This window comes from Taudactylus pleione, unplaced genomic scaffold (genome assembly GCF_031769625.1).
Source record: "Taudactylus pleione unplaced genomic scaffold, aTauple2 ptg000070l, whole genome shotgun sequence".
Lineage (NCBI taxonomy): Eukaryota > Metazoa > Chordata > Amphibia > Anura > Myobatrachidae > Taudactylus > Taudactylus pleione.
Genome location: NW_028284472.1, coordinates 6,524,015 through 6,550,012, shown reverse-complemented (window position 1 = coordinate 6,550,012; position 25,998 = coordinate 6,524,015). Strand labels below are relative to the sequence as shown.

The window sequence follows — 25,998 nt, the reverse complement described above, 5'->3', positions numbered from 1 at the left end:
CCGACTGCTTCCTCCCTTTGGTCGGTCAGCTCCCGATCCGAACTTAGGGACGCAACTTGCAAGGGAATCATTTGAATATCCGTCCCATTTTCCCGTACGACCGTGCGGCCGCTTCGACCGACTCTGAATGACGTCCAATATCCCTTGCATATAATATCCACTGCACATAATGTTCACTGCACATAATATCCCCTGCATATAATCTTCCCTGCACATAATTTTACCTGCACATAATCTTCCCTGCACATACTGTTACCTGTGATAAACCTTCCCTGCACGTAATATACCCTGCATATAACCTACCCTGCACATAATATCCCCTGCACATAATATACCATGCATATTATATCCACTGCACACATAATATCCCCTGCATATTATATCCACTGCACATAATATCCCCTGCATATAATCTTCCCTGCATATAATATCCACTGCACACATAATATCCTCTGCATATAATCTTCCCTGCACATAATGTTACCTGGACATAATATCCCCTGCACATAATATCCCCTCCATATAATATCCACTGCACACATAATATCCCCTGCATATAATATCCCCTGCACATAATATCCCCTGCATATAATCTTCCCTGCACATAATGTTACCTGCATATAAACTTCCCTGCACATATTTCCTGCATATAACCTTCCCTGCATATAATATCCCCTACACATAATATCCCCTGCACATAATATCCACGTATATAAACTTCCCTGCACATAATGTTACCTGCACATAAGATTCCTTGCACATAATATCCCCTGTACATAATGTTACCTGCACATAAAATCTCCTGCATATAATCATCCCTGCACATAGTGTTACCTGCACATAATATCCCCTGCACATAATCTTCCCTGCACATAAAATCCCCTACATATATTTTCCCTGCACATAATGTTACCAGCACATAATATCCCCTGCATATAAATTTGCCTGCACATAATATCCCCTGCATATAATATCCCCTGCACATCATATCCCCTGCACATAACATCCCCTGCATATAATCTTCCCTGAAAATAATATCCCCTGCACATAATATGCCTGCATATAATCTTCCCTGCACATAATGTTACTTGCACATAATATCCCCTGCATATAATTTTGCCTGCACGTAATATCCTTTGCATATAATCTTCCCTGCACATCATTTCCCCTGCACATAATATCCCCTGCATATAATGTTACCTGTACATAATGTTACCTGCACATAATATCCCCTGCACATAATATCCCCAGCATATAATATCCACTGCACACATAATATCCCCTGCAAATAATGGTACCTGCACATAATATTACCTGCATATAATCTTCCCTGCAAATAATATCCTCTGCACATAACATCCCCTGCATATAATCTTCCCTGACCATAATGTTACCTGCACATAATATCCCCTGAATATAATCTTCCCTGAACATAATGTTACCTGCACATAATATCCTCTGCATATAAACTTCCCTGCACATAATATTCCCTGCATATAACCTTCCCTGCATATAATATCCCCTGCACATAATATCCCCCGTATATAAACTTCCCTGCACATAATGTTACCTGCACATAATATCCCCTGCACATAATGTTACATGCACATAATATCCCCTGCATATAATATTCCCTGCACATAATATCCCCTGCACATAATATCCCCTGCATATAATGTTACCTGCACATAATATCCCCTGCACATAATATCCCCTGTACATAATGTTACCTGCACATAACATCCCCTGCATATAATCTTCCCTGTACATAATGTTACCTGCACATAACATCCCCTGCATATAATCTTCCCTGTACATAATGTTATTGCACATAACATCCCCTGCATATAATCTTCCCTGTACATAATGTTATTGCACATAACATCCCCTGCATATAATCTTCCCTGTACATAATATCCCCTGCATATAATATCCCCTATATATAATCTTCCCTGCACATAATATCCTCTGCATATAATCTTCCCTGTACATAATGTCACCTGCACATAATATCCCCTACCTGCACATAGGATTCCCTACACATAATGTTACCTGCACATAATGTTACCTGCACATAAGATTCCCTTCACATAGTGTTCCCTGCACGTAATATCCTCTGCATATAATATCCCCTGCACATAATATCCCCTGCATATAATCTTACCTGCATATAATATCATCCGCATATAATATCCCCTGCATATAATCTTACCTGCACATAATATCATCTGCATATAATATCCCCTGCACCTAATTTTACCTGCACATAATGTCCCTGCACATAATATCCCCTGTACATAATGTTACCTGCACATAATATCCCCTGTACATAATGTTACCTGCACATAAAATCCTCTGCATATAATATCCCCTGCATATAATCTTCCCTGCACCTAATTTTACCTGCACATAATGTCCCTGCACATAATATCCCCTGTACATAATGTTACCTGCACATAATATCCCCTGTACATAGTGTTACCTGCACATAATATCCTCTGCATATAATATCCACTGCACATAATATTCCCTGCATACAATCTTCCCTGCACATAACATCCCCTGCATATAATTTTCCCTGCATATAATGTTACCTGCACATAATATCCCCTGCATATAATTTTCCCTGCATATAATGTTACCTGCACATAATATCCCCTGCATATAATCTTCCCTGCACATAACATCCCCAGCATATAATGTTATCTGCACATAATATCCCCTGCACATAATGTTACCTGCACATAATATTCCCTGCATATAATCTTCCCTGCACATAATATCCCCTGCATATAATCTTCCCTGCACATAACATCCCCTGCATATAATGTTACCTGCACATAATATCCCCTGCATATAATTTTCCCTGCACATAATGTTACCTGCATATAATATCCCCTGCATATAATATCACCTGCATATAATGTTACCTGCACATGATATCCCCAGCACATAATATCCACTGCATATAATATTCCCTGCAAATAATGTTACCTGCACATTATATACCCCAATACATAATCTTCCCTTCACATAATATCCCCTGCACATAATGGTTCCAGCACTTAATATTCCCTGCGTATAATCTTCCCTGCACATAATGTTACCTGCACATAATATCCCCTGCATACAATCTTCCCTGCACATAATGTTACCTGCACATAATATCCCCTGCATACAATCTTCCCTGCACATAACATCCCCTGCATATAATGTTACCTGCACATAATATCCCCTGCATATAATCTTCCCTGCACATAACATCCCCTGCATATAATGTTACCTGCACATAATATCCCCTGCATATAATCTTCCCTGCACATAACATCCCCTGCATATAATGTTACCTGCACATAATATCCCCTGCATATAATCTTCCCTGCACATAATATTCCCTGCATATAATATTCCCTGCACATAATATCCCCAGCATATAATCTTCCCTGCACATAACATCCCCTGCATATAATGTTACCTGTACATAATATCCCTTGCACATAATATCCCCTGCATATAATCTTCCCTGCACATTAATGTTACCTGTCCATAATATCCCCTGCACATAAAATCCCATGCATATAATCTTCCCTGCACATAATATCCCCTGCATATAATCTTCCCTGCGCATAATGTTACCTGCACATAATATCCCCTGCATATAATCTTCCCTGCACATAATATTCCCTGCATATAATCTTCCCTGCACATAATATCCCCAGCATATAATCTTCCCTGCACATAACATCCCCTGCATATAATGTTACCTGTACATAATATCCCCTGCATATAATCTTCCCTGCGCATAATGTTACCTGCACATAATATCCCCTGTATTCAATCTTCCCTGCACATAACATCCCCTGCATATAATGTTACCTGCACATAATATCCCCTGCATATAATCTTCCCTGCACATAATATTCCCTGCATATAATCTTCCCTGCACATAATATCCCCAGCACATAATCTTCCCTGCACATAACATCCCCTTCATATAATGTTACCTGCACATAATATCCCCTGCACATAATATCCCCTGCATATAATATCCACTGCATATAATATCCACTGCACATAATATTCCCTGCATACAATCTTCCCTGCACATAACATCCCCTGCATATAATTTTCCCTGCATATAATGTTACCTGCACATAATATCCCCTGCATATAATCTTCCCTGCACATAACATCCCCTGCATATAATGTTACCTGCATATAATATCCCCTGCATATAATATCACCTGCATATAATGTTACCTGCACATGATATCCCCTGCACATAATATCCCCTGCATATAATATTCCCTGCAAATAATGTTACCTGCACATTATATACCCCAATACATAATCTTCCCTTCACATAATATCCCCTGCACATAATGGTTCCAGCATTTAATATTCCCTGCGTATAATCTTCCCTGCACACTAATGTTGCCTGTACATAATATCCCCTGCACATAATATCCCCTGCATATAATCTTCCCTGCACATTAATGTTACCTGTACATAATATCCCCTGCATACAATCTTCCCTGCACATAACATCCCCTGCATATAATGTTACCTGCACATAATATCCCCTGCATATAATCTTCCCTGCACATAACATCCCCTGCATATAATGTTACCTGCACATAATATCCCCTGCATATAATCTTCCCTGCACATAATATTCCCTGCATATAATATTCCCTGCACATAATATCCCCATCATATAATCTTCCCTGCACATAACATCCCCTGCACATTAATGTTACCTGTCCATAATATCCCCTGCACATAAAATCCCATGCATATAATCTTCCCTGCGCACAATGTTACCTGCACATAATATCCCCTGTATTCAATCTTCCCTGCACATAACATCCCCTGCATATAATGTTACCTGCACATAATATCCCCTGCATATAATCTTCCCTGCACATAATATTCCCTGCATATAATCTTCCCTGCACATAATATCCCCAGCATATAATCTTCCCTGCACATAACATCCCCTGCACATAATATCCCCTGCATATAATATCCACTGCATATAATATTCCCTGCAAATAATGTTACCTGCACATTATATCCCCCAATACGTAATCTTCCCTTCACATAATATCCCCTGCACATGATGTTACATGCACAAAATATCCCCTGTACATAATGTTACCAGCACTTAATATTCCCTGCGTATAATCTTCCCTGCACATTAATGTTACCTGTACATAATATACCCTGCACATAAAATCCCCTGCATATAATCTTCCCTGCGCACAATGTTACCTGCACATAATATCCCCTGTATTCAATCTTCCCTGCACATAACATCCCCTGCATATAATGTTACCTGCACATAATATCCCCTGCATATAATCTTCCCTGCACATAATATTCCCTGCATATAATCTTCCCTGCACATAATATCCCCAGCATATAATCTTCCCTGCACATAACATCCCCTGCACATAATATCCCCTGCATATAATATCCACTGCATATAATATTCCCTGCAAATAATGTTACCTGCACATTATATCCCCCAATACGTAATCTTCCCTTCACATAATATCCACTGCACATGATGTTACATGCACAAAATATCCCCTGTACATAATGTTACCAGCACTTAATATTCCCTGCGTATAATCTTCCCTGCACATTAATGTTACCTGTACATAATATACCCTGCACATAATATCCCCTGCATATAATCTTCCCTGCATATAATCTTCCCTGCAAATAATGTTAAATGCACAGTTTCCTGCACATAATATCCTCTGCACATGATATTCCCTGTACATAATAGTCCCTGCACATAATATCCTCTGCACATGATATTCCCTGTACATAATAGTCCCTGCACAAAATATCCTCTGCACTTGATATTCCCTGTACATAATAGTCCCTGTACATGATATTCCCTGTACATAATAGTCCCTACACATAATATCCTCTGCACATGATATTCCCTGTACATAATAGTCCCTGCACAAAATATCCTCTGCACATGATATTCCCTGTACACAATAGTCCATGCACATGATATTCCCTGTACATGATATTGCTTGTACATAATAGTCCCTGCACATAATATCCTCTGCACATGATATTCCCTGTACATAATAGTCCCTGTACATGATATTCCCTGTACATAATAGTCCCTGCACAAAATATCCTCTGCACATGATATTCCCTGTACACAATAGTTCATGCACATGATATTCCCTGTACATGATATTGCTTGTACATAATAGTCCCTGCACATAATATCCTCTGCACATGATATTCCCTGTACATAATAGTCCCTGTACATGATATTCCCTGTACATAATAGTCCCTGCACAAAATATCCTCTGCACATGATAGTCCCTGTGCATAATATTCTCTGCACATAGGCAGTGACTGCGATTGGCAGCTGGTTGTAGTCATCTCAAACTTCAAACATTCCCTGCACAATGCTCAATACCTACAGCAGCTGTTTTCTACACAATCACTACAGAACAATCGCCCACTGAAAGCTGGCCCCTTCCCCTACCGTCCCTAACACGGTGCCTATATACTGTGTGACTCTCATTTGTAAGTTCCCACAAGTGATATCAGAATCTAATATATTGTATTTGCTTGGAAACTTTTACTCAGGTACAGTATGCAGAGGTTTGGGTTCAACTGCTTGTAAAAATTGCTGTGTATGGGCAACTGAGAACTTGTTTGTTTCCACCAAAACCCGAGTGGAGGGGATGGAGGGAACTCAGACCTGTCAAAATGTCATAACTAACTCCATATACACCACATGGTAAAAATAAAAGCAGTTGCAAAGTATATAACTCTTAATTTTAATACTTAAATGACTTTCCCATATACCCCTTTGCTCATTCATTAAAAACTATGGGCCTGATTCAGAGCCGTTCGCTATTTGCGGTCGTTCGTTCAAAAACAAGGGGTGGCTATTCAAATGATCCGTTCGCAAATTGCAGTCTGTTCCCACCTCTAAGTCTGAACGAGCAAGCAAAACATACGCTCGTTTTTTTGATAAAAACGCCCCCTGACCGCTCACACCATACGTCATGTCCGCTATTTATTAGATTAATCGAGTACATCGTACAGCGTATGAACTGCTCGCTATTCTTGTGGTTGGTGTTTTCAACCGCTATTTTGCGAGCAGTTCTGAGTTAAAAAAAAACCAAGTGACGTGGTCAATGACGCTGCTGGATTAATTATGCACACCCTTAAAACGCCCGTTTTGACCTTTAAGCACGCCTGCGTTCGGATCTCCACTCCCCGTTTTCAAGCACCTTCCCCTGTTACCACCCACATACGCCTCATTCTGTCACTCAAAATAGCAGGCCCTCGCTATATTGCGTACCAACGATTTTCGGCCGCACTGACTGGTTCGCGCATGCGTACTAAAAACCGTACCATGCGCAGATGTGCGAACATCGCTCGGAACGAGCGTACTGCCGCTAGCGAGTGGCTCTGAATGAGGGCCTATATATATATATATATGTATCTTTATTATTTTTATGTGGGGGGAGGGCGCATATAGATGAAGTTACTTTAGATTCAGATCAGAAGTATTTTATCTAAAAACCATCCGAGAATATTTAACTATAATAACACTTTAACTGGCCTGAAAAAAGTAATTACATTTCCTTTCTGCAACAATACTCACAATCACCTTAATGTTTAATTACCAGCAAGCCTCATTATAAGCCCTTACATTCCTGAAATTACATTTTTTTAAAGGCATGCAAAACATAAACACACTGAAACGATTCCACATGAAAGTAATAAGACGGAAGCTGAAAATACAACAAAAACACAACAATGTTTTATTAATGGAAATCAGATCATCACTGGACAAGAATCAAATTTTCTATTCATTGCTATAATCGTTTGCTTAAAGAACAAAAAAAAAGTCAGAGACTACCTAATTTTCAAGCGTTTCCACCCATTCACAGAGGTACAGACTCACATATAAATAAGTACTTACTCGCCATATATACAAATTCCTGTTAAATTAAGCATAAATAAATATATACAAACTTAACATTATCTTCCCTCCTGCTTGCGATTTTTAAACTTTGTTTTTTAACAATTCAGATGTCTTTTTTATCTGAAATGAACCGACAAAGACTCGTGAAATGTACAGTAGGTGGGTGGTAAAAAAAATATATATATCTTATTCCCAGGAACAGAATATCTCTGTGTTGTACTTGGCACAGTTTTCCAGGATTAAGCATTGTGAATTGTTTAGATTTTTTTTCCACACTTCTACATTAACTGTTTTTGTTTGTTTTTTAGTAGATAATGGACAATGAAAATTAAAAAGCAGGTTATATCCATATTATATTTTTTTATGATGACATGAAATACACGGCACAGCCTTCAGGAATCAACCAACAAGTTACAATGATACAAAAAAAAAAAAAAGATAAACCCTTTACAACATCACAGAATATAAAATCAAATAAAAAATATATTGTACAACAAAATGCTATTACTCGGACAGTAAATATAAAGTGGGACTCCCTGCATGTAATTAAACCTCATCTTAGTGTTTATTATCAGTGCGTTATGATTTCTAAAATATATGTAATTTTTATTTTTCCCGTCTTTTGTTGTATTATTTTTTTTCATTTTTTATTGTTTAATATTATATTTTTGTTCTGTTAATATTTTATATATCTTTTCACATCTGTAAATCAACTAGGTTTTATGTCATCGAGATTTTTGTAGAACAAATCCCCCCCCCCCCCGTAAATAAACTAAAAATAAACCACCAAAGTAGACATTTAGGGGTATAGTGGAAATTTTAAATAGGGTGTGAAATAATATCTGTATTTTTTATTTTTTTTGCATATACACTTTATAGAAGTGTGGGAACTCCGCAGCTTTTGTGCCAGTGGAAATACATGCTGGGACTTGTAGTTCCACAAACCACTACAATAGCCTAGGCATGCGTACTATAGAAGTATAATGAGATGTCATTATGCTTTCACGTGTGAAAATTAATAATTAGTCTTTTAGATTTGGGAACAAAATGTATATCCCATGAAAAGTGTCAGTACTGGCAGATACATTGTACATTGTATATTTAATCATTTAATTCACACCACTGCTTTGTTCTAACGTGCAAATGATGCACTTGTAGTTCAGGTTGCCTTTGTGAATAGGCACAGTGTTTGCAAAAATGCCCCTGGGTAAATTACAATATCGTGCCTGGCTATCTGTTATGTGTATGCACACCAGACTTGTGATGCATATGTACCAACATCTCATGCATATGCTTTTAGGTTGTGTTGAGGGCGTGAACAAGAGAGGGTAGATTTCAAAATGTATAGTTACTTAAAAAAATATATTGAAAAAAGTAAAAAAAAAAAAAAACACAAAATATTAAAACAATATATATCTCAGAATGACCCACTGGATAGTTCAAACGACTCCTTCTGTATCAACACTGAAACACGAATCATAAGGGGGGGGTGCAATTATGGGGGATATAACTTGTACAGGGAAGAGAGCTAAGGGTTTGGCAATATCATGGACTCTGAATTGTAAAACCACCTATATTACAACAAATAAACGTCTCAATGTGAAAGACCGGAAAGAAGAGACAGGCAGCTCCCAGGTAACTGATTGGTGAATGGGTGGGCGTTAGTGCCACCATCCTGCTGTGCCCGGGACAGTAAATCAGGACTCTCTCTGTGCCACATACACAAGGTTTCTGCAGGGTCTCCACTCCTCCAAATCTGCTTTCTCCCACTGAATGTGCAGCAGATCATATCATAGACACCAAGGGAACAAAGAAAAAGTTTCCTTCCATAAATTTCCAAAAAGTTGCTTCTGCTGCTATTATTACTATTATTATTATTATTATTCGGGGGTCCGGGGTAGTAAAAGTGTCCTTGGAAATGAAGCTGTTTGCAGGTTCTTGGCCCGTCTGTCCCTCTCATAGGGCTCAATCTGATATTTTTTTTTTCATATATTTGTAGTTCCCAAAAAAAAAGCCAGTCCGATATTTTTATTTTTTTTTACATTTTTTTTAAAGCTAAAATGAAAGATGTGAAAGCATGTCCCGATTTTTTTAAATTATTTTTTTAAATTTCATTTTCGGTGTTTTTCCTCCTTGTCCCCGTTTTTACTGCCCGGTCCGTCCGCAGAGTTGTGCCTGTTACTGCTGTTATTGTTCAAAAACATCTTGTCCATCCCCTTCAGGGCCTCGGTTAGGTAGTTTTGTAGGGCCGTGAGTGCCGCACAGATGGCCGGGGAGCCAAAGCCGTGGGTGATCAGGCTAAAGTGAGTCAAACAGCTCTGGATGCCCGGCTCCAGGATGGGGCTGGGTCGGCTGTTGCCTATGGGCGTCCTGTCTTGTGCCAGGAGGTCCGTGAACTCTTTGCAAAGTTGCCTTGAGAGGATAAACAGACAAGAAAAAGTGGATGTTACCAGCAGAACAGAATATGTATGATATAATAATAAGCCAGACACAATGCCCTCAGGTAACAACAAGAGTGTATACAAATAATAACACTAGACATCTTGGGGGGCAGGGGTGGGGTTGGAGCCGAAATAGCATAACACTAGTCATCTTGGGGGGGGGGGAGGGGGGAGAGAGAGAGAGAGAGAGAGAGAGAGAGAGAGAGAGAGAGAGAGAGAGAGAGAGATTGAGTTAAACAGTAGGTTATACCCCTTGAGCAAATGAAGTCAGTGCCTTGGTCACAAGAGCTTACAGTCTGACAATAGAGCTTGGTAGAGATACAATATAACATAACGCACAGTAAGTACAGACGCGTTGCTATGGGCGGTGGATGTGGCCGTTGTAGGAGATGGCACAGAGGACATGGGGAGTGTTGCACAGGTGTAATAATGTAGATTGAATACAACTTTGTATCACATGAATATTCCCTTATGTGCAAATAAACCTCGATGTGATTGCAGGATAAGCGCTATTTAGGAGCATGTCAAGAGATTATAAGTGGCTTCATCATTCATCTCTAGGGCATAGATATAGATGGATGAGAGAGATGAGATATAGATTTGAGAGACAGACAGGCAAATAGATAGATAGATAGATAGATAGATGATAAATATAGATAGATATGAGATATATAGATAGATAGATTATATATATATATATATATATATATATATATATATATATATATATATATATATATATATATATGAGATAGAAAGATAGATAGATAGATAGATAGATAGATGATAGATATGAGATAGATAGATAGATAGATAGATAGATAGATAGATAGATAGATATGAGACAGATAGATAGATGATAGATAGATAGATAGATAGATAGATAGATAGATAGATAGATAGATAGATAGATAGATAGATTTAGTAAGCACATGTAAAATCAAATGTAATCTAATTGACTCTGTGTTCAGTACTGAATGATATCTATCTGATATTTAATTATCACACAGGGTTAAAGGTATTATAAGATAATTGTTGCTTTTCCTGACCTGTCAGTCACATACCAAAAACGTGAAAGGAAACATTGACTTTGAAAAGTAAATGGTAGTAAGTCAGTGATTATTCATCTTCAAAGTGAGAAGGAGGGTCTGTAACTAATTATAGGTCTGAGTCTCTGATACGTTGTGACCTTAGAAAATGAGGCAATGACATTCAAATCACATTAGGCAAAACCTGGGTGAGAATCAGGGTAAATGTTTTTTTCTTCTTCTTGTTCTTGTGCCTCAAGAATTTATGCTAATATCAGGAGATGGTCATGGGAGTATAATGTGTACCAACCCCCAATGCCACCAGCCCGCAGCACATACCTATAACACCCATGTGGGGCAAATATAAAACCAGGCGTAACAGTATCCATATAAATGGCAAGTTGTGATGTCACTTCTTATCATCGACATGTTCTGATGTCACCACCTCAGAATTAATTACAACGTAAGTTTTTCAACTGTAAATGACTTAAATATTTCATGACCTGTTTCAAAGCTCTCTGCCTCCAGTCCTGTGACTTAATATGGCCATGGGATGTCATGCTGATTTCTAATATACTTAAATTCACAGTGAGTAATACATTATGCCAGCTATGTTGTGAAGGAGATAACTGAACAGAGGGGCCCATTTATTAATGCAATGCGATCTGGGCATGATATTACTGGCCATGGACGCATTGCAAAATGCGATCATAGCGCCGGGATGTATCATCCGGAACACGTCTCATAGGCCTACAGGAAAACACCAGACAGCAATCAATCAAACATCATTATATAAAGCAGCGACACAGTGTCCTCAGCCTGATAGTTCTATAGAGACACAGAAACTCTCTTGGCTGCGACTGTCAGCTCAAAAGTGGTGATTGGTGGTGAATATCACTTTTTTTTTTTTTTAAATCCCTACCCTTTAACACAGAGCTGATCCAGATTTAAACAGAGCTGATCTAGATTTAAAACTAATAAAACATAAACAATAAATAAAGACCTACACTCTAAAGCCACCCATTCAGTGGAGAAGTACTTCTCCAGTCACAATTAGCACCTGTAGTAATAGACTTAATATATACAATGCACTATATTTGATAAATAATTACTTATTACAATAATAATTATTATTAATATAATAAAAAAAATTTAATCAGCCTGGTGCATCTATGAGGGAAAAGGGGAATGGGGGGAATGGGGGGGACCCCCCCTACAAAAAAGTTTGCGAACCAGTGCCTATTTCCAAAGTAGTGATGTCTAACCATCCTGCATTCTGTGAAGCAAAGCACAGTATGTAATGTATTTTAAACCTGAATGAGTATCAAGTCCCGGTGGGTATATAGCCATCAAGTGAAATACTGACTCCGGAAGCCCGATCGTTAGAGATCCCAACAGGGGCACATAAGTATGCAACCCTACCCTTCTCCCCATAACCCTAACCCTCCCTTGGTGGTGCCTAACACTAACCTCCCTGGGGGGTGCCTAACCCTAACCCTCCCCCCGGTTTTGCCTAACCCTAACCCCCCTCCCAACACCCTAAACCTAACCCACCCCAGGGGGGTCTAACCCTAACCTCCCCACCCTCTAGCCTAACCCACCCCGGGGGGGGGGTCTAACCCTAAGTTCCCCTCCCTCTAGCCTAACCCTCCCCAGGGGGGTGCCTGACCCTAAGTCCCCTCGGAGGGTGCCTAAACCTAAACCTCCCCCCCCGTGGCTACGAGCTAACAGTGGCCGGCTTACCTTCATTCAGGAAGCAGTCTGTTGAGATTCTGGCGTCGGGATCTAGACGGGCGTCGGCATTTTGATGCCTGTCTTTAGTACCGAGTATTTAGATGCCGGAATTTTGACAGATGGCTTCCCGGCCGTGGGTCTTTTAGTTTTAACTACATCCCTTTTAAACCATGTATTCTTAAAAAAAATAATACCCCAATGACTCAATGTGACAACTATAAGACCTCTACCAAAAGATTCCAGAGGATTAAAGTAATATGTATTTTCAAATCCCCCATCAATTTCCTTAACTACAGAAATTACATCATCATGACACTTCTTACTGCATATATAGTAACATCATACTAGCCTGATATTCCTTACTGTATACACTATATTATTACACCAGCCTGATATTCCTTACTGTATACACTATATTATTACACCAGCCTGATATTCCTTACTGTATACACTATATTATTACACCAACCTGATATTCCTTACTGTATACACTATACTATTACACCAGCCTGATATTCCTTACTGTATACACTATATTATTACACCAACCTGATATTCCTTACTGTATACACAATATTATTACACTAGCCTGATATTCTTTAATTTACACACTATATTATTACACCAGCCTAATATTCCTTACTGTATACACTATATTATTACTCCAGCCAAAAATTATTCACTGTATACATTATATTATTACACCAGCCTGATATTCCTTACTGTATACACTATATTATTACACCAACCTGATATTCCTTACTGTATACACTATATGATTACATCAGCCTGATATTCCTTACTGTATACACTATATGATTACACCAACCTGATATTCCTTGCTGTATACACTATATTATTACATCAGCCTAATATTCCTTACTGTATACACTATATTATTACACCAGCCTGATATTCCTTACTGTATACACTATATTATTACACCAGCCTGATATTCCTTACTGTATACACTATATTATTACACCAACCTGATATTCCTTACTGTATACACTATATGATTACACCAACCTGATATTCCTTACTGTATACACTATATGATTACACTAGCCTAATATTCCTTACTGTATACACTATAGCACTGCGCGTGCCCCGGAGCAAGCGAGAAATCACTCGCTCCAGCGCTCGTAACAAAACGGATGTTGATCGATAGCTCGCCCTGTTTTGTAGGCGGGGAGGGGTGGTGGCTGGCCAAAAGTAGGCGTTCCCGAAGGAATGCCTGCCGTTTGAGGGCGGCCCTACTGACATCACACGTGATGTCAGTAGTGAGTTTCCGGCTCTATTAGAGCTGGAAGCTCACTGGGGCTTGCGGCAGATGAGACACTACCACAACGGTCTTGTCGCAAACCCGATGGTTGCGATGGTCGCAATGGTCGCGACAATCACCTGGCCGCTTCCAAAAGCTGTGGGTGGTCACCCGCAGCTTAGCGAGCGGAAAGGAGGCCGTTTTTTTACAAAAAAGTGGCCGCCCTGATTCAGAGCGAGCGCTCGCTTTTTGCGAGCGGCTCTGAATCAGGGCCCAAGTGTGCAGAATATGTTGACGTTTAGAAAGTCTATATTCACTATGTCAACATGGTAGGGAGGTTGACATGTCGACCATACATTTTCCCATAGGGCTATTTACTATCCCTAACCTTAACTCTAACCCCAAGCCCACCCCTAACCCGAATCCTAAATCTAACTCTAATCCAAACCTCCTCTATGTAGTGGTGCACCAGCAGAATAAAATCACCGCCGACCTTGTGTACATGCGCAAACCCCGTTGGCTACACTGTATTAGAGTGACACAGTATTGCAGATATGCGCAGTACTTAGCTTCTCTGTTAGAGAACTGTGATTACAGCTGTTAACCCTGTGCATACTCCATATTACTATCCCGCTGTTAAGCCTGTGCATACTGCATACCGCTGTACCACTTTTAACCCCATGCATACTGCTATACAACTGTTAATCATGTGCATACTGCATACCGGTATACTGCTGTTTACCCTGTACAGACTGCATACTGCTATACCACTGTTAACCTTGTGTATACTGCATACTGCTATACCACTGTTTAACACTGTGTACACCATTGTTACCACAATAAACCCAGCAGCATGGTTAAGGACATTTGTGTGGACTACCATCCATTTCACATTCTGCTGACACCCACTATGACCAAACAGGTTACACCAGTAGGTTAAGTGCCCAGTACCCTGAGTGCGAAGTACATAAAAAAAAAGTCCTGTGACAAGACAGAAAAGAAATATGCCTGCGTTTGGTAGAAAAGTCTTGCATTTGGATCAGCACAGAAAATGCACAGGAGCATGATCTTTGTAAAAGAGGCTCTTTGAATTATGCCACATGGAAATTTGCTATGGAAATGCAACCAAAGGGTGAAAAGCAGTGGAAGATTACAAATGATCCAGATGACAATCCAAAGCCTGATGAAGTTGATAGAGCCATGGGAACCATTGGCCTAGCTGTAGAATAGCATGTGTACTCCATAATTCACAGGAAAGTGTCAGCACATGACATGTGGATAGCAATGCAGGCAGTGTTTAAAGATAAAGGTCTATTGAAGAGGATAAACCTGATTCATACACTGTATGGTGCCAAATTGAGTGCATGCAGAGACATGAATGAGTACAAGATGTTCATATGTCAACAATTGACATCCGTTAGACTCCAGGTGTATAATGAGGAGGTTGCAATGGTGATGCTGCTAAATCTGTCAGCTTAATTTAATTTCTTGGTGGTCGTTTTGAAATCATGCGCAACTAAGCTAACAATGGAGATCATGAGGGCTAAACTAGTGTAGTTTCAAGAACACATATCAGTTAAAACAAATCCTGAGAGTTCTCTTTTACTCACAAAGGACACTAAGGACCTGATTCAGACCTGCTCGCTAAGGCGCGATCACTTGCTCTGAGCAATTTTTGCCCATCTGCGCATGCGTATAATTCGCAGTGCACATGTGTAAGCCATTTGTTGCGATCTGATTTTGGTAGCTTGTAAGCCACTATCAGGTCGCTGCTTTGAGTAACAGATAGTGCCGTTTGTGGGAGGTAAAAGGGGGAGGTGCTTGTAAACAGGGGAGTGGATGTGTGAACGCAGACGTGTCTGCCCGCCAAAACACCATTTAAAGGGTGTGCATAATTAGCAAAGTACCATCATTGTACATGTCACCTGCATGTATTTCAGCCAGCACTGATCGCTGTGCTTGCAGCAGGCTAAGGCCACCCCGAGGGCTGCGAGCAGCTCCGATGGCTCACGATGGTCCCGATTAATCCTACATTTCCCAGAGATAACGTGTGTTGCGAGTGGCAAGGGGGCGTCTTCAGACATTTGCAAGCGCACTTTGCCGTAGCTCACTAAAACAAAGTGGGCATCCTTACGCGACACAGTGCGAGCGATTAATTTAAATATCCGGCCCCTTTTTGCAAAAGAGTGATTGCATCTTGCGAGCGGGTCTGAATGAGCTCCTAAGTTCAAAAGGCCTAAATACAAGTGTTTCATATGTCACAAACTGGGACATAAAGCATCATAATGAAGACTGAAAAATTCAAGTGGCACGCAAAAGAAGCATAATAAAAAGCTTTGAATGTCAGACTGTTGCAGGAAGGATTGCTGGCACATGTATTCAGGAGCCACAAGGCATTTCAGTTGCAATCAAGAATGGTTTACATCATTGAGCACGTTTGACCCTATGGTATGTCTAGTTTCCACATTCCTTTGTACCACCTAATGCAATGTTTGACGCATTCATAAAATCAATGAACTAAACATGGCTTTCAGCAGCTGTTTTTGCACTCCCATTACACCCTATAACACTCAGAGGGATCAGAGAAAAAGGTCCTTACAGCCACAAAAGTTAGGCCAATCACAAAGTGCCTGCAAATTAAATGGGAAACCATAGTCACAGACTTCCAGGATGTGTTATTCATACCAGATTTAGGGACTAACTTTATCGCCATATGTATTCTATTAAAAAAAAGGATTCAAGGTCAAGTTCGCAGAGGGCAAATGTATTGTGCAAAATAATAAAAGGACCATGATAGTAACAGCAACCCTGTGCCAGCAACTATACATCCTAGGCACGGGGGGGTGTTATGCGACAGTGGCCTCTGATGTGAGCCAGTCTATGGAGCTGTGGCATAGGCAAATAGGCCACCTGTGGTAATCCTTGATGGGATGGTTTCATTAATAACCATAAACATTCCTAAATGAGCATGTGAGAGCCGTGTAAAGGGTAAACAAACCCGCTGACCCCTTCTGAAGTCAACAATCGGAGCTGAGGCACCATTAGAATTGGTGCATACAAATATGTGTGGTCCGATGGAAGTAAAATAAATAAGTGAATAACGATTTTTCCTGACATTAATTGATGACTTCACAAGAATGACACACGTTTACTTCATTAAAGCTAAAAGTGAGGTAATAAACAAATTTGCAGACTACATGAGTTTGAAGGAGACTCAAACAGGTCAGAAACGAATGATCTTGAGATCTGACTGTGGCGGGGAATATGAATATAAAAATGTAGCCATCTTCTTGAAAAAATATGGCATAGAGTACCAGATAACCATTGCAGACATGCCAGTACATAATGGTGTCAGTGAGAAAGTCAACTGCACAATTGTGAAGGGAGAGTGGACTATGGGCTCAATTCAGACCCACTCACTAGATGCGTTCGCACGCTCCCAGCATATGCATATCTGGCAAAGGCAGGCGATCGCACGGCAAGGCATTAGCACTCCCACTATGACTTAACGTGCGATCGCTCTGTGTATGCAGACGCCCACCAGCCTGTCTCAAGATGCCCACTTTCCCACGTCATGTCCAGGAAGTGTATTCAACCATCGATACCATCATGTACCATTGGAAACGATCGCAGCAGTTGTAGCAGACCATACCCTACTGCAAGCACTGCGAGTGCTTCAGTGTAAAATTCAGCCAGGTGATGTGTACTATGATGCTGCATCTTGATTATGCACACCTCTGAAATGGCGTTGAGATGCTCAGGCATGCCTGCGTTCACACCACCACTCCCCCATTTTCATGGGCCATCCCCTGTCACCACCCACAAATGGCATGTCCTGTCACTCTAGCTAGCGAACTGTCTAGGTGCAGCGAGAGAATGCATCCCAATTGCATGGACTAGTTTGCACATGCGCACTGCGATGCATACTTAAGCGCAGATTGCAAACATTGAAAAGTTTTTGGGCAGAAACAGTTTCTACCACAGTATATCTGAAAAACTGTGGGAAAAATAGCCATAAAAGGCAAAGCACCACTAGAGGAATGTCCTGGAAGAAAGCCATCAAAGCCATCATCTCCAAGTCTTTGGGTGTAGAGAGTATGCACAGGACAAGAGGAGTGAACTGGATCCCTAGTTTATTAAGCTTGGATACTGCCAGGAAAGTAAAGGATACAGACAATGGGACATTACAAACAAAGAACTTGCAAAATCCAGGGTCATGGTGTTCCATGAAACAGCGCCACCTAATGTAGAGCTGGAATAAGAACAACAACTTGCATACGCTGGATATGACGACAGCTGGAAGTGTCTGAGCTAGAGACTGCCAATGTAGATATCCAATCACAGAGCAGGAGTTCTGTGAGAAGCAACAGAGGAACACCCCCTAGGAGATATTATGAGGAGTTTGCAAATATTGCTTTCTGTGAACAGTATCGAAGAAGCAAAGTCAAGCAATGACTGGAAGGAATGGAAAGCAGCAATAGATAAAGAAATGGCATCAATGGGTGACAACGATACATGGACTGTTGTTATCTGGCCAGAACAAGTGAACCTTTTGTAAAACGCTAAATACAGATAGAACTATTCCCTGTTACAAAGCCTGTCTTGTCGGTAAAGGATATACCCAAAATTATGGAATTGACTTCAGGGAAATCTTCTCATCTGTTGCAAGATACAGTACACTGCATTTAGACTTTTACTCATTCGTCAGCTGGGCAAGCAGAAAGCAACCCACTGTTGCCCTATACACCACTGAGATGTACTACATGGCACTTATAGAAACTGCTAAGAAAGCCTTATGTTCAAAAGTTAGTTTGTATGAATTAAGGGCCTGATTCAGAGTTGGGAATAGAGTGAGATATCTCTCTCAACTGTGAACCTGAACAAACCATATTGCAATGCAAGGGGTGTAAATACATACATTTATTTACATGTGGGATAAATACTGGCTGATTTAGCATGTAGCCCACAAATAGTGCACAGCTTTATTATTACTATACAATTTAGATGTTAGTTTGGAAACACTCCTCCCAAATCTAAATCTCTCTGCACATTTTAAATCTGCCCCACCTGCAGTGCAGCATGGTTTCACCAAGATGATCAGTTGAGAGAGATATCTCACTCTATTCCCAAGTCTGAATCAGGCCCTAAGTCTTCTTAGTCAAGATGACAGTGTGACAAGGGTGCAATTGGCTTGTCCTATAACACAAAGCACCATAGATGGTCTAACATACCTCCCAACAGTGGCGTAACTACCGAGGGTGCAAGGGGTGCAGCTTCTATGGGGCCCGGGTTGCCTCCTGGGCCTGAAGCTCCCCCTGCACACAGTCAGGCACAGTTGGGCCCCCGGCATACAGCCTGAGATCAACCATCAGCCTGAGCCAGAGGCACCCGGTCCAGCCAGAGAAGGAATAAGAGGGGGTGCAGCTGCTATGGTGCCAGAGCTGTCTCTGTGGCCCATCGCTCCCCCTGCACCTGGTGGGCCGGTCCAGTCAGGGCCATCGAGGGGTCCGGGCATCAGAGGTGTTGATTTGGTGCCGGGCCGCCAGCTGATTACAGTTGGTGCACCAGTAAGCAGACATGGAGAGACAGCATCGCCAGTCGCGAGGCAATCATAGCTGGCAGACCGGCAGACAATCAGCAGTGGCGGCTCCTGATTGGCTGTTGGTCCGTGAGCTCCGATTGGCTCGTGACCGGAGCCAGATGTCTGCATCTGCCTGACAGTGCATTAGCTGTAATTAGTGGGTGGCCTGGTACCAAATCCACACCTACTGGCTGCTGATGGCACACAAGGGGAGACGAGAGACTGCTGGAGGGACACAAGGAGGTGAGTTGCTGAGGGGGGCATAATGTTTAAGGGACATTACTGTGTGGCATAATGTTTAAGGATAATTTCTGTGTGGAATAAAATGTTATATGTTATATATACTACTATGTGGCATAATTTGTAAAAGGCATTACTGTGTGGTATAATGTGTAAGATGCATTACTGTGCAGTGTAAGGGCCATTACTGTGTGGCATAATGTACAAGGGACACTACTACATGGCATAATGTATATAAGGGGTACTACTCTGTGACATAACATGGGAAGCACAGACGGTGTAATGGTTAACATTACTGCCTCACAGCACTGAGGTCGTGGGTTCACACTCTAGTGACCAGAGTCTACTGATGCTTCGGTGGCCGGCCAGCCACGTCAGTCAGCTGCCGGCCGCCAGGGAGAGAGGAGGGGACCCCGGTCGGGGAATGCACACAGGCCCCCTCCTCTCTTAAGACGCCCCTAACCTTATCCTAACCCTAATCATAAAACTCACCCAAACCTTGTTGGAGGAGATAGTTCCTGTGCTGTCTCTTCTTCTCTGTAGTCATGTGATGTGCCAGCAAGATGACACCACCACCGAGCTGGTGCACTTGCATGAACCCAGTTCGTTACACTGTGTTAGACTTACGCAGTATTGCACAGACAGGCAGTACTTAGCTCCTGTGATTATCACTGTTAACAGCATACTGTACCATTGTTTCACACTGTGTACACCATTGTAACCACAATAAACTAGAGATGTGAGCAGATCCCCTTGTTTTGGTTTTGGTTCTAATTCTTCAAGAGTTTTGGTTTGAATTCGGCATTGGAATCTTCAAAAGCGATACAAATCAATTAAAAAAATTTATAAAACAGCTAAAATCATGTAACTTGGACCTGTTTAGATGAAATCCGAAACACGAGTTTGGGGGGTCATTCAGACCCGCTCGCGAGCGCAGGACGCTCGCAAGCGGGTCGATGTTGCCCCACTGCGCATGCGCACGACGGAGGGAGCTCCGTCGTGCACATGCGCGAGACCCGGCCAGCGACGGGCTCTCCATCGCTCCGGGTCTCGCACCAAAGGGGGTGTGCTGTCGATGTTGATTGACAGCATGCCCCCTTTGTTGGGCGTGCCGGGGGCGGGCCTGCCAGACGGAGGCGTTCCCATGGGAATGCCTACCATCTGAAGCCGGCCCCACTGACATCACTAGTCATGTCAGTGGGAGTGATTTTGGCTCTGATAGAGCCAAAATCACTCCAGAGCTTGCGGCAGCAAGACCCTACCGCAGGGTCTCCGTTGCAAGCCCGATGGTCGCGATGGTCAAGACCATCCCGACCATCATCATGGACGCTTGCATATGCTGTGGGTGGTCACCCACAGTTATGCGAGCGGCCAGGAGGCCGCTCCATTTTCATGGAGGAGGGCCCTGATTCAGAGCGAGCGCTCTGGTCAGAGCGCTCGGCTCTGAATCAGGCCCTTGGTTTTGAAATTCGAGTTCGGAACTGACAGCAGATCCGAGCTGGGACTCGGGAGCTGATCCAGATCCACTCGCTAGGATGCGATCGTTCGCAGCTGGCCGATATTTGCAATCCGCGCATGCGTATGTATCGCAATGCGCATGCGAGAGCCACTGTAAATGATCGGGAGGTGCTCTCGCTCGCCCAGCATAGACAGCCCATCTGAATGAGTGACAGGAGAGGCCATTTGTGGGTGGTGACAGGGGCAGGCCACTAGAAACAGGGGAGTGGAGGTACGAACGCAGGCGTGCCTGAGTGTTTCAACGCCTTTTCAGAGGCGTGCATAATCAACAGCAGTAATAGTATACGTCACCTGCTTGTATTTCACACTGAAGTGATCGCAGTGCTTGCGGCCAGATATAGTCAACCTCAAGCGATGCAAGCACATCCGATGGTGCTCGATGTACCAATGTTTCCATAAACTTCCAGGAGATGACGTGCGCAAGTGGGCGTCTTATGAATGGCTGGTGGGCGTCTGCATACACAAAGTGATCGCACGCCAAGACATAGTGGGCGTGCTTATCACTTGCCGTACGATCGTCTGCCTTGCTGGGCGAGCGTTAGATTTGTATATACGCTGGGAGCGAGCGAACGCATTCTAGCGAGTGGGTCTGAATCAGCTCCTCGGTTCCACTCGGAACCACATAGTGATTCTGAACCGGGACTTGATTTGACTTGAAATCCATAAGTTCGGATGTACTTCAGGAAAACCGAATGCACATCTCTACAATAATAAACCCAGCAGCCTGGATAAGGACGTCTGTGTGGACTGACCATCCATTTCACATTCCTCCGACACCTAATGTGACTAGGCAGGTTACACCATACTTGCCTACATAATAAACTCCGCTCTGGGAGAAGCCCAGAGAGGAGATGCAGCTGACAGCTTCGGGGGCAGGGGTGGGCTGTCCACGTCATTAGGTGCCATGATTTGCGTCATATTAGCCTCTCCATAAGGACATGCAATGTCCCCGTATGAAAACCCCATCCTACCCCCTTCATTCTGTACAGTCTTGGGGGTGTGACCGTGTGTCATGGCCCCGTTCACATCACGCTGGGGGCTTGCTGTTTTGGCGTCACCCGCTGTGGCGCGCACCCCCCTTGTGACACCACTGACTCTATGGGGTCTATTTACTAAGCAGTGTTAGGAGACAGAGTGAAAAGTGATAAGAAAGTGATAAGGTGCCAGCCAATCAGCTCCCAACTGTCATCTCACAGGCTGTTTGAAAAATGACAGTTGGGAGCTGATTGGCTGGTACCTTATCACTTTCTTATCACTTTTCACTCTGTTTCCTAACACTGCTTAGTAAATAGACCCCTATATACTATATGATAACACCAGCCTGGTTCTCCTTACTGCATTTCTCATATGATCACACTAACCTGAAATTCCTTCCTGTATATACTATATGACCACATCAGCCTAATATTCCTTACTGTATGTGCTATGTGATCAAACCAGCCTGCTATTCCTCACTGTATTGTATATACTATATGAGCACACAAGTGTGATATTCCTTCATGTAAATAACTATATACTATATTTTTACAACAGCCTGATATTCTTTACTGTAATTACTATATTATTTTGCCAGCACGATTATTCCTTATTGTATATACTATATGATCACACCAACTGTATATTCCTTCCCAGATATACTCAGGGGCGCCGAGAGGGGGGGAGAGCGGGTACAGATTACGCGGACCCAGGATTACTGAGGGGCCCGGAGGGGGCCCGGATCTGGCACCGCCCCCCCTACCTCACAGCAGCCCAACAGCAGTCTCCTATGCCTGTGGGGGTGGAGTGATCACACTGATCGTACCCACCCTGGCTTTAAGCAGGGCTGAGGGGGCTCAGAGCGCCCCCCTCCCCAGCGCGATGCGCCGCTGCAAAACTTTTTTTTTTGTGTAGTAGCAGTTCCAGTCTGATATTCCTTACTGTATATACTGCAGGACGACACCAGCCAGATATTCATTACTATATATACTACAGGATACACCAGCCTGATATTCCTTACTATATATACTGCAGGACGACACTAGCCTGATATTCCTTACTATTTATACTGCAGGATGACACCAGCCTGATATTCCTTACTGTATATACTGCAGGATGACACCAGCCTGATTTCCTTACTATATATACTGCAGGATGATACCAGCATGATATTCCTTACTATATACACTGCAGGATGACACCAGCCTGATATTCCTAACTATATATACTGCAGGATGACACCAGCCTGATATTCCTTACTATATATACTGCAGGATGACACCAGCCTGATATTCCTTACTATATATACAGCAGGATGACACCAGCCTGATATTCCTTACTATATATACTGCAGGATGACAGCAGCCTGATATTCCTAACTATATATACTGCAGGATGACACCAGCCTGATATTCCTTATTATATATACTGCAGGATGACACCAGCCTGATATTCCTAACTATATATACTGCAGGATGACACCAGCCTGATATTCGTTACTATATATACTGCAGGATGACACCAGCCTGATATTCCTTACTATATATACTGCAGGATGACACCAGCCTGATATTCCTTACTATATATACTGCAGGATGACACCAGCCTGATATTCCTAACTATATATACTGCAGGATGACATCAGCCTGATATTCCTTACTATATATACTGCAGGATGACACCAGCCTGATATTCCTTACTATATATACTACAGGATGACACCAGCCTGATATTCCTAACTATATATACTGCAGGATGACACCAGCCTGATATTCCTTACTATATATACTGCAGGATGACACCAGTCTGATATTCCATACTATATATACTGCAGGATGACACCAGCCTGATATTCCTAACTATATATACTGCAGGATGACACCAGCTTGATATTCCTTACTATATATACTGCAGGATGACACCAGCCTGATATTCCTTACTATATATACTGCAGGATGACACCAGCCTGATATTCCTTACTATATATACAGCAGGATGACACCAGCCTGATATTCCTTACTATATATACTGCAGGATGACACCAGCCTGATATTCCTAACTATATATACTGCAGGATGACACCAGCCTGATATTCCTTACTATATATACTGCAGGATGACACCAGCCTGATATTCCTAACTATATATACTGCAGGATGACACCAGCCTGATATTCGTTACTATATATACTGCAGGATGACACCAGCCTGATATTCCTTACTATATACACTGCAGGATGACACCAGCCTGATATTCCTTACTATATATACTGCAGGATGACACCAGCCTGATATTCCTAACTATATATACTGCAGGATGACACCAGCCTGATATTCCTTACTATATACACTACAGGATGACACCAGCCTGATATTCCTAACTATATATACTGCAGGATGACACCAGCCTGATATTCCTTACTATATATACTGCAGGATGACACCAGTCTGATATTCCATACTATATATACTGCAGGATGACACCAGCCTGATATTCCTAACTATATATACTGCAGGATGACACCAGCTTGATATTCCTTACTATATATACTGCAGGATGACACCAGCCTGATATTCCTTACTATATATACTGCAGGATAACACCAACCTGATATTCTTTACTATATATACTGCAAGATGACACCAGCCTGATATTCCTTACTATTTATACTGCAGGATGACACCAGCCTGATATTCCTTACTATATATACTGCAGGATGACACGAACCTGATATTCCATACTATATATACTGCAGGAAGACACCAGCCTGATATTCCTTACTCTATATACTTCAGGATGACACCAGCCTGATATTCCTTACTGTATATACTGCACGATGACACCAGCCTGATATTCCTTACTATATATACTGCAGGATGACACCAGCCTGATATTCCTTACTATATATACTGCAGGATGACACCAGCATGAGATTCCTTACAATAGAAACTGCAGGATGACACCAGCCTGATATTCCTTACTATATATACTGCAGGATGACACCAGCCTGATATTCCTTACTATATATACTGCAGGATGACACCAGCCTGATATTCCTTACTATATATACTGCAGGATGACACCAGCCTGATATTCCTAACTATATATACTGCAGGATGACACCAGCCTGATATTCCTTACTATATATACTGCAGGATGACACCAGCCTGATATTCCATACTATATATACTGCAGGATGACACCAACCTGATATTCTTTACTGTATATTCTGCA

The 25,998-nt window shown here is 41.9% G+C and overlaps 1 protein-coding gene across 4 annotated transcripts in view; it reads right to left on the bottom strand.

Annotated features, from left to right (window-relative positions):
• Nucleotides 1-7,797: 7,797 nt before the first annotated feature.
• The window catches only part of TFAP2B (transcription factor AP-2 beta), a 51,481-nt gene continuing 33,280 nt past the window's right edge, over nt 7,798-25,998 (bottom strand). For all 4 annotated transcript variants that reach the window (XM_088467226.1, XM_088467228.1, XM_088467227.1 and 1 more), the window contains exon 7: nt 7,798-10,396. In XM_088467226.1, coding sequence (XP_088323352.1) covers nt 10,096-10,396 — 301 coding nt within the window. In that variant the 3' untranslated portion in view covers nt 7,798-10,095. The remainder of the gene's footprint in view (nt 10,397-25,998) is intronic.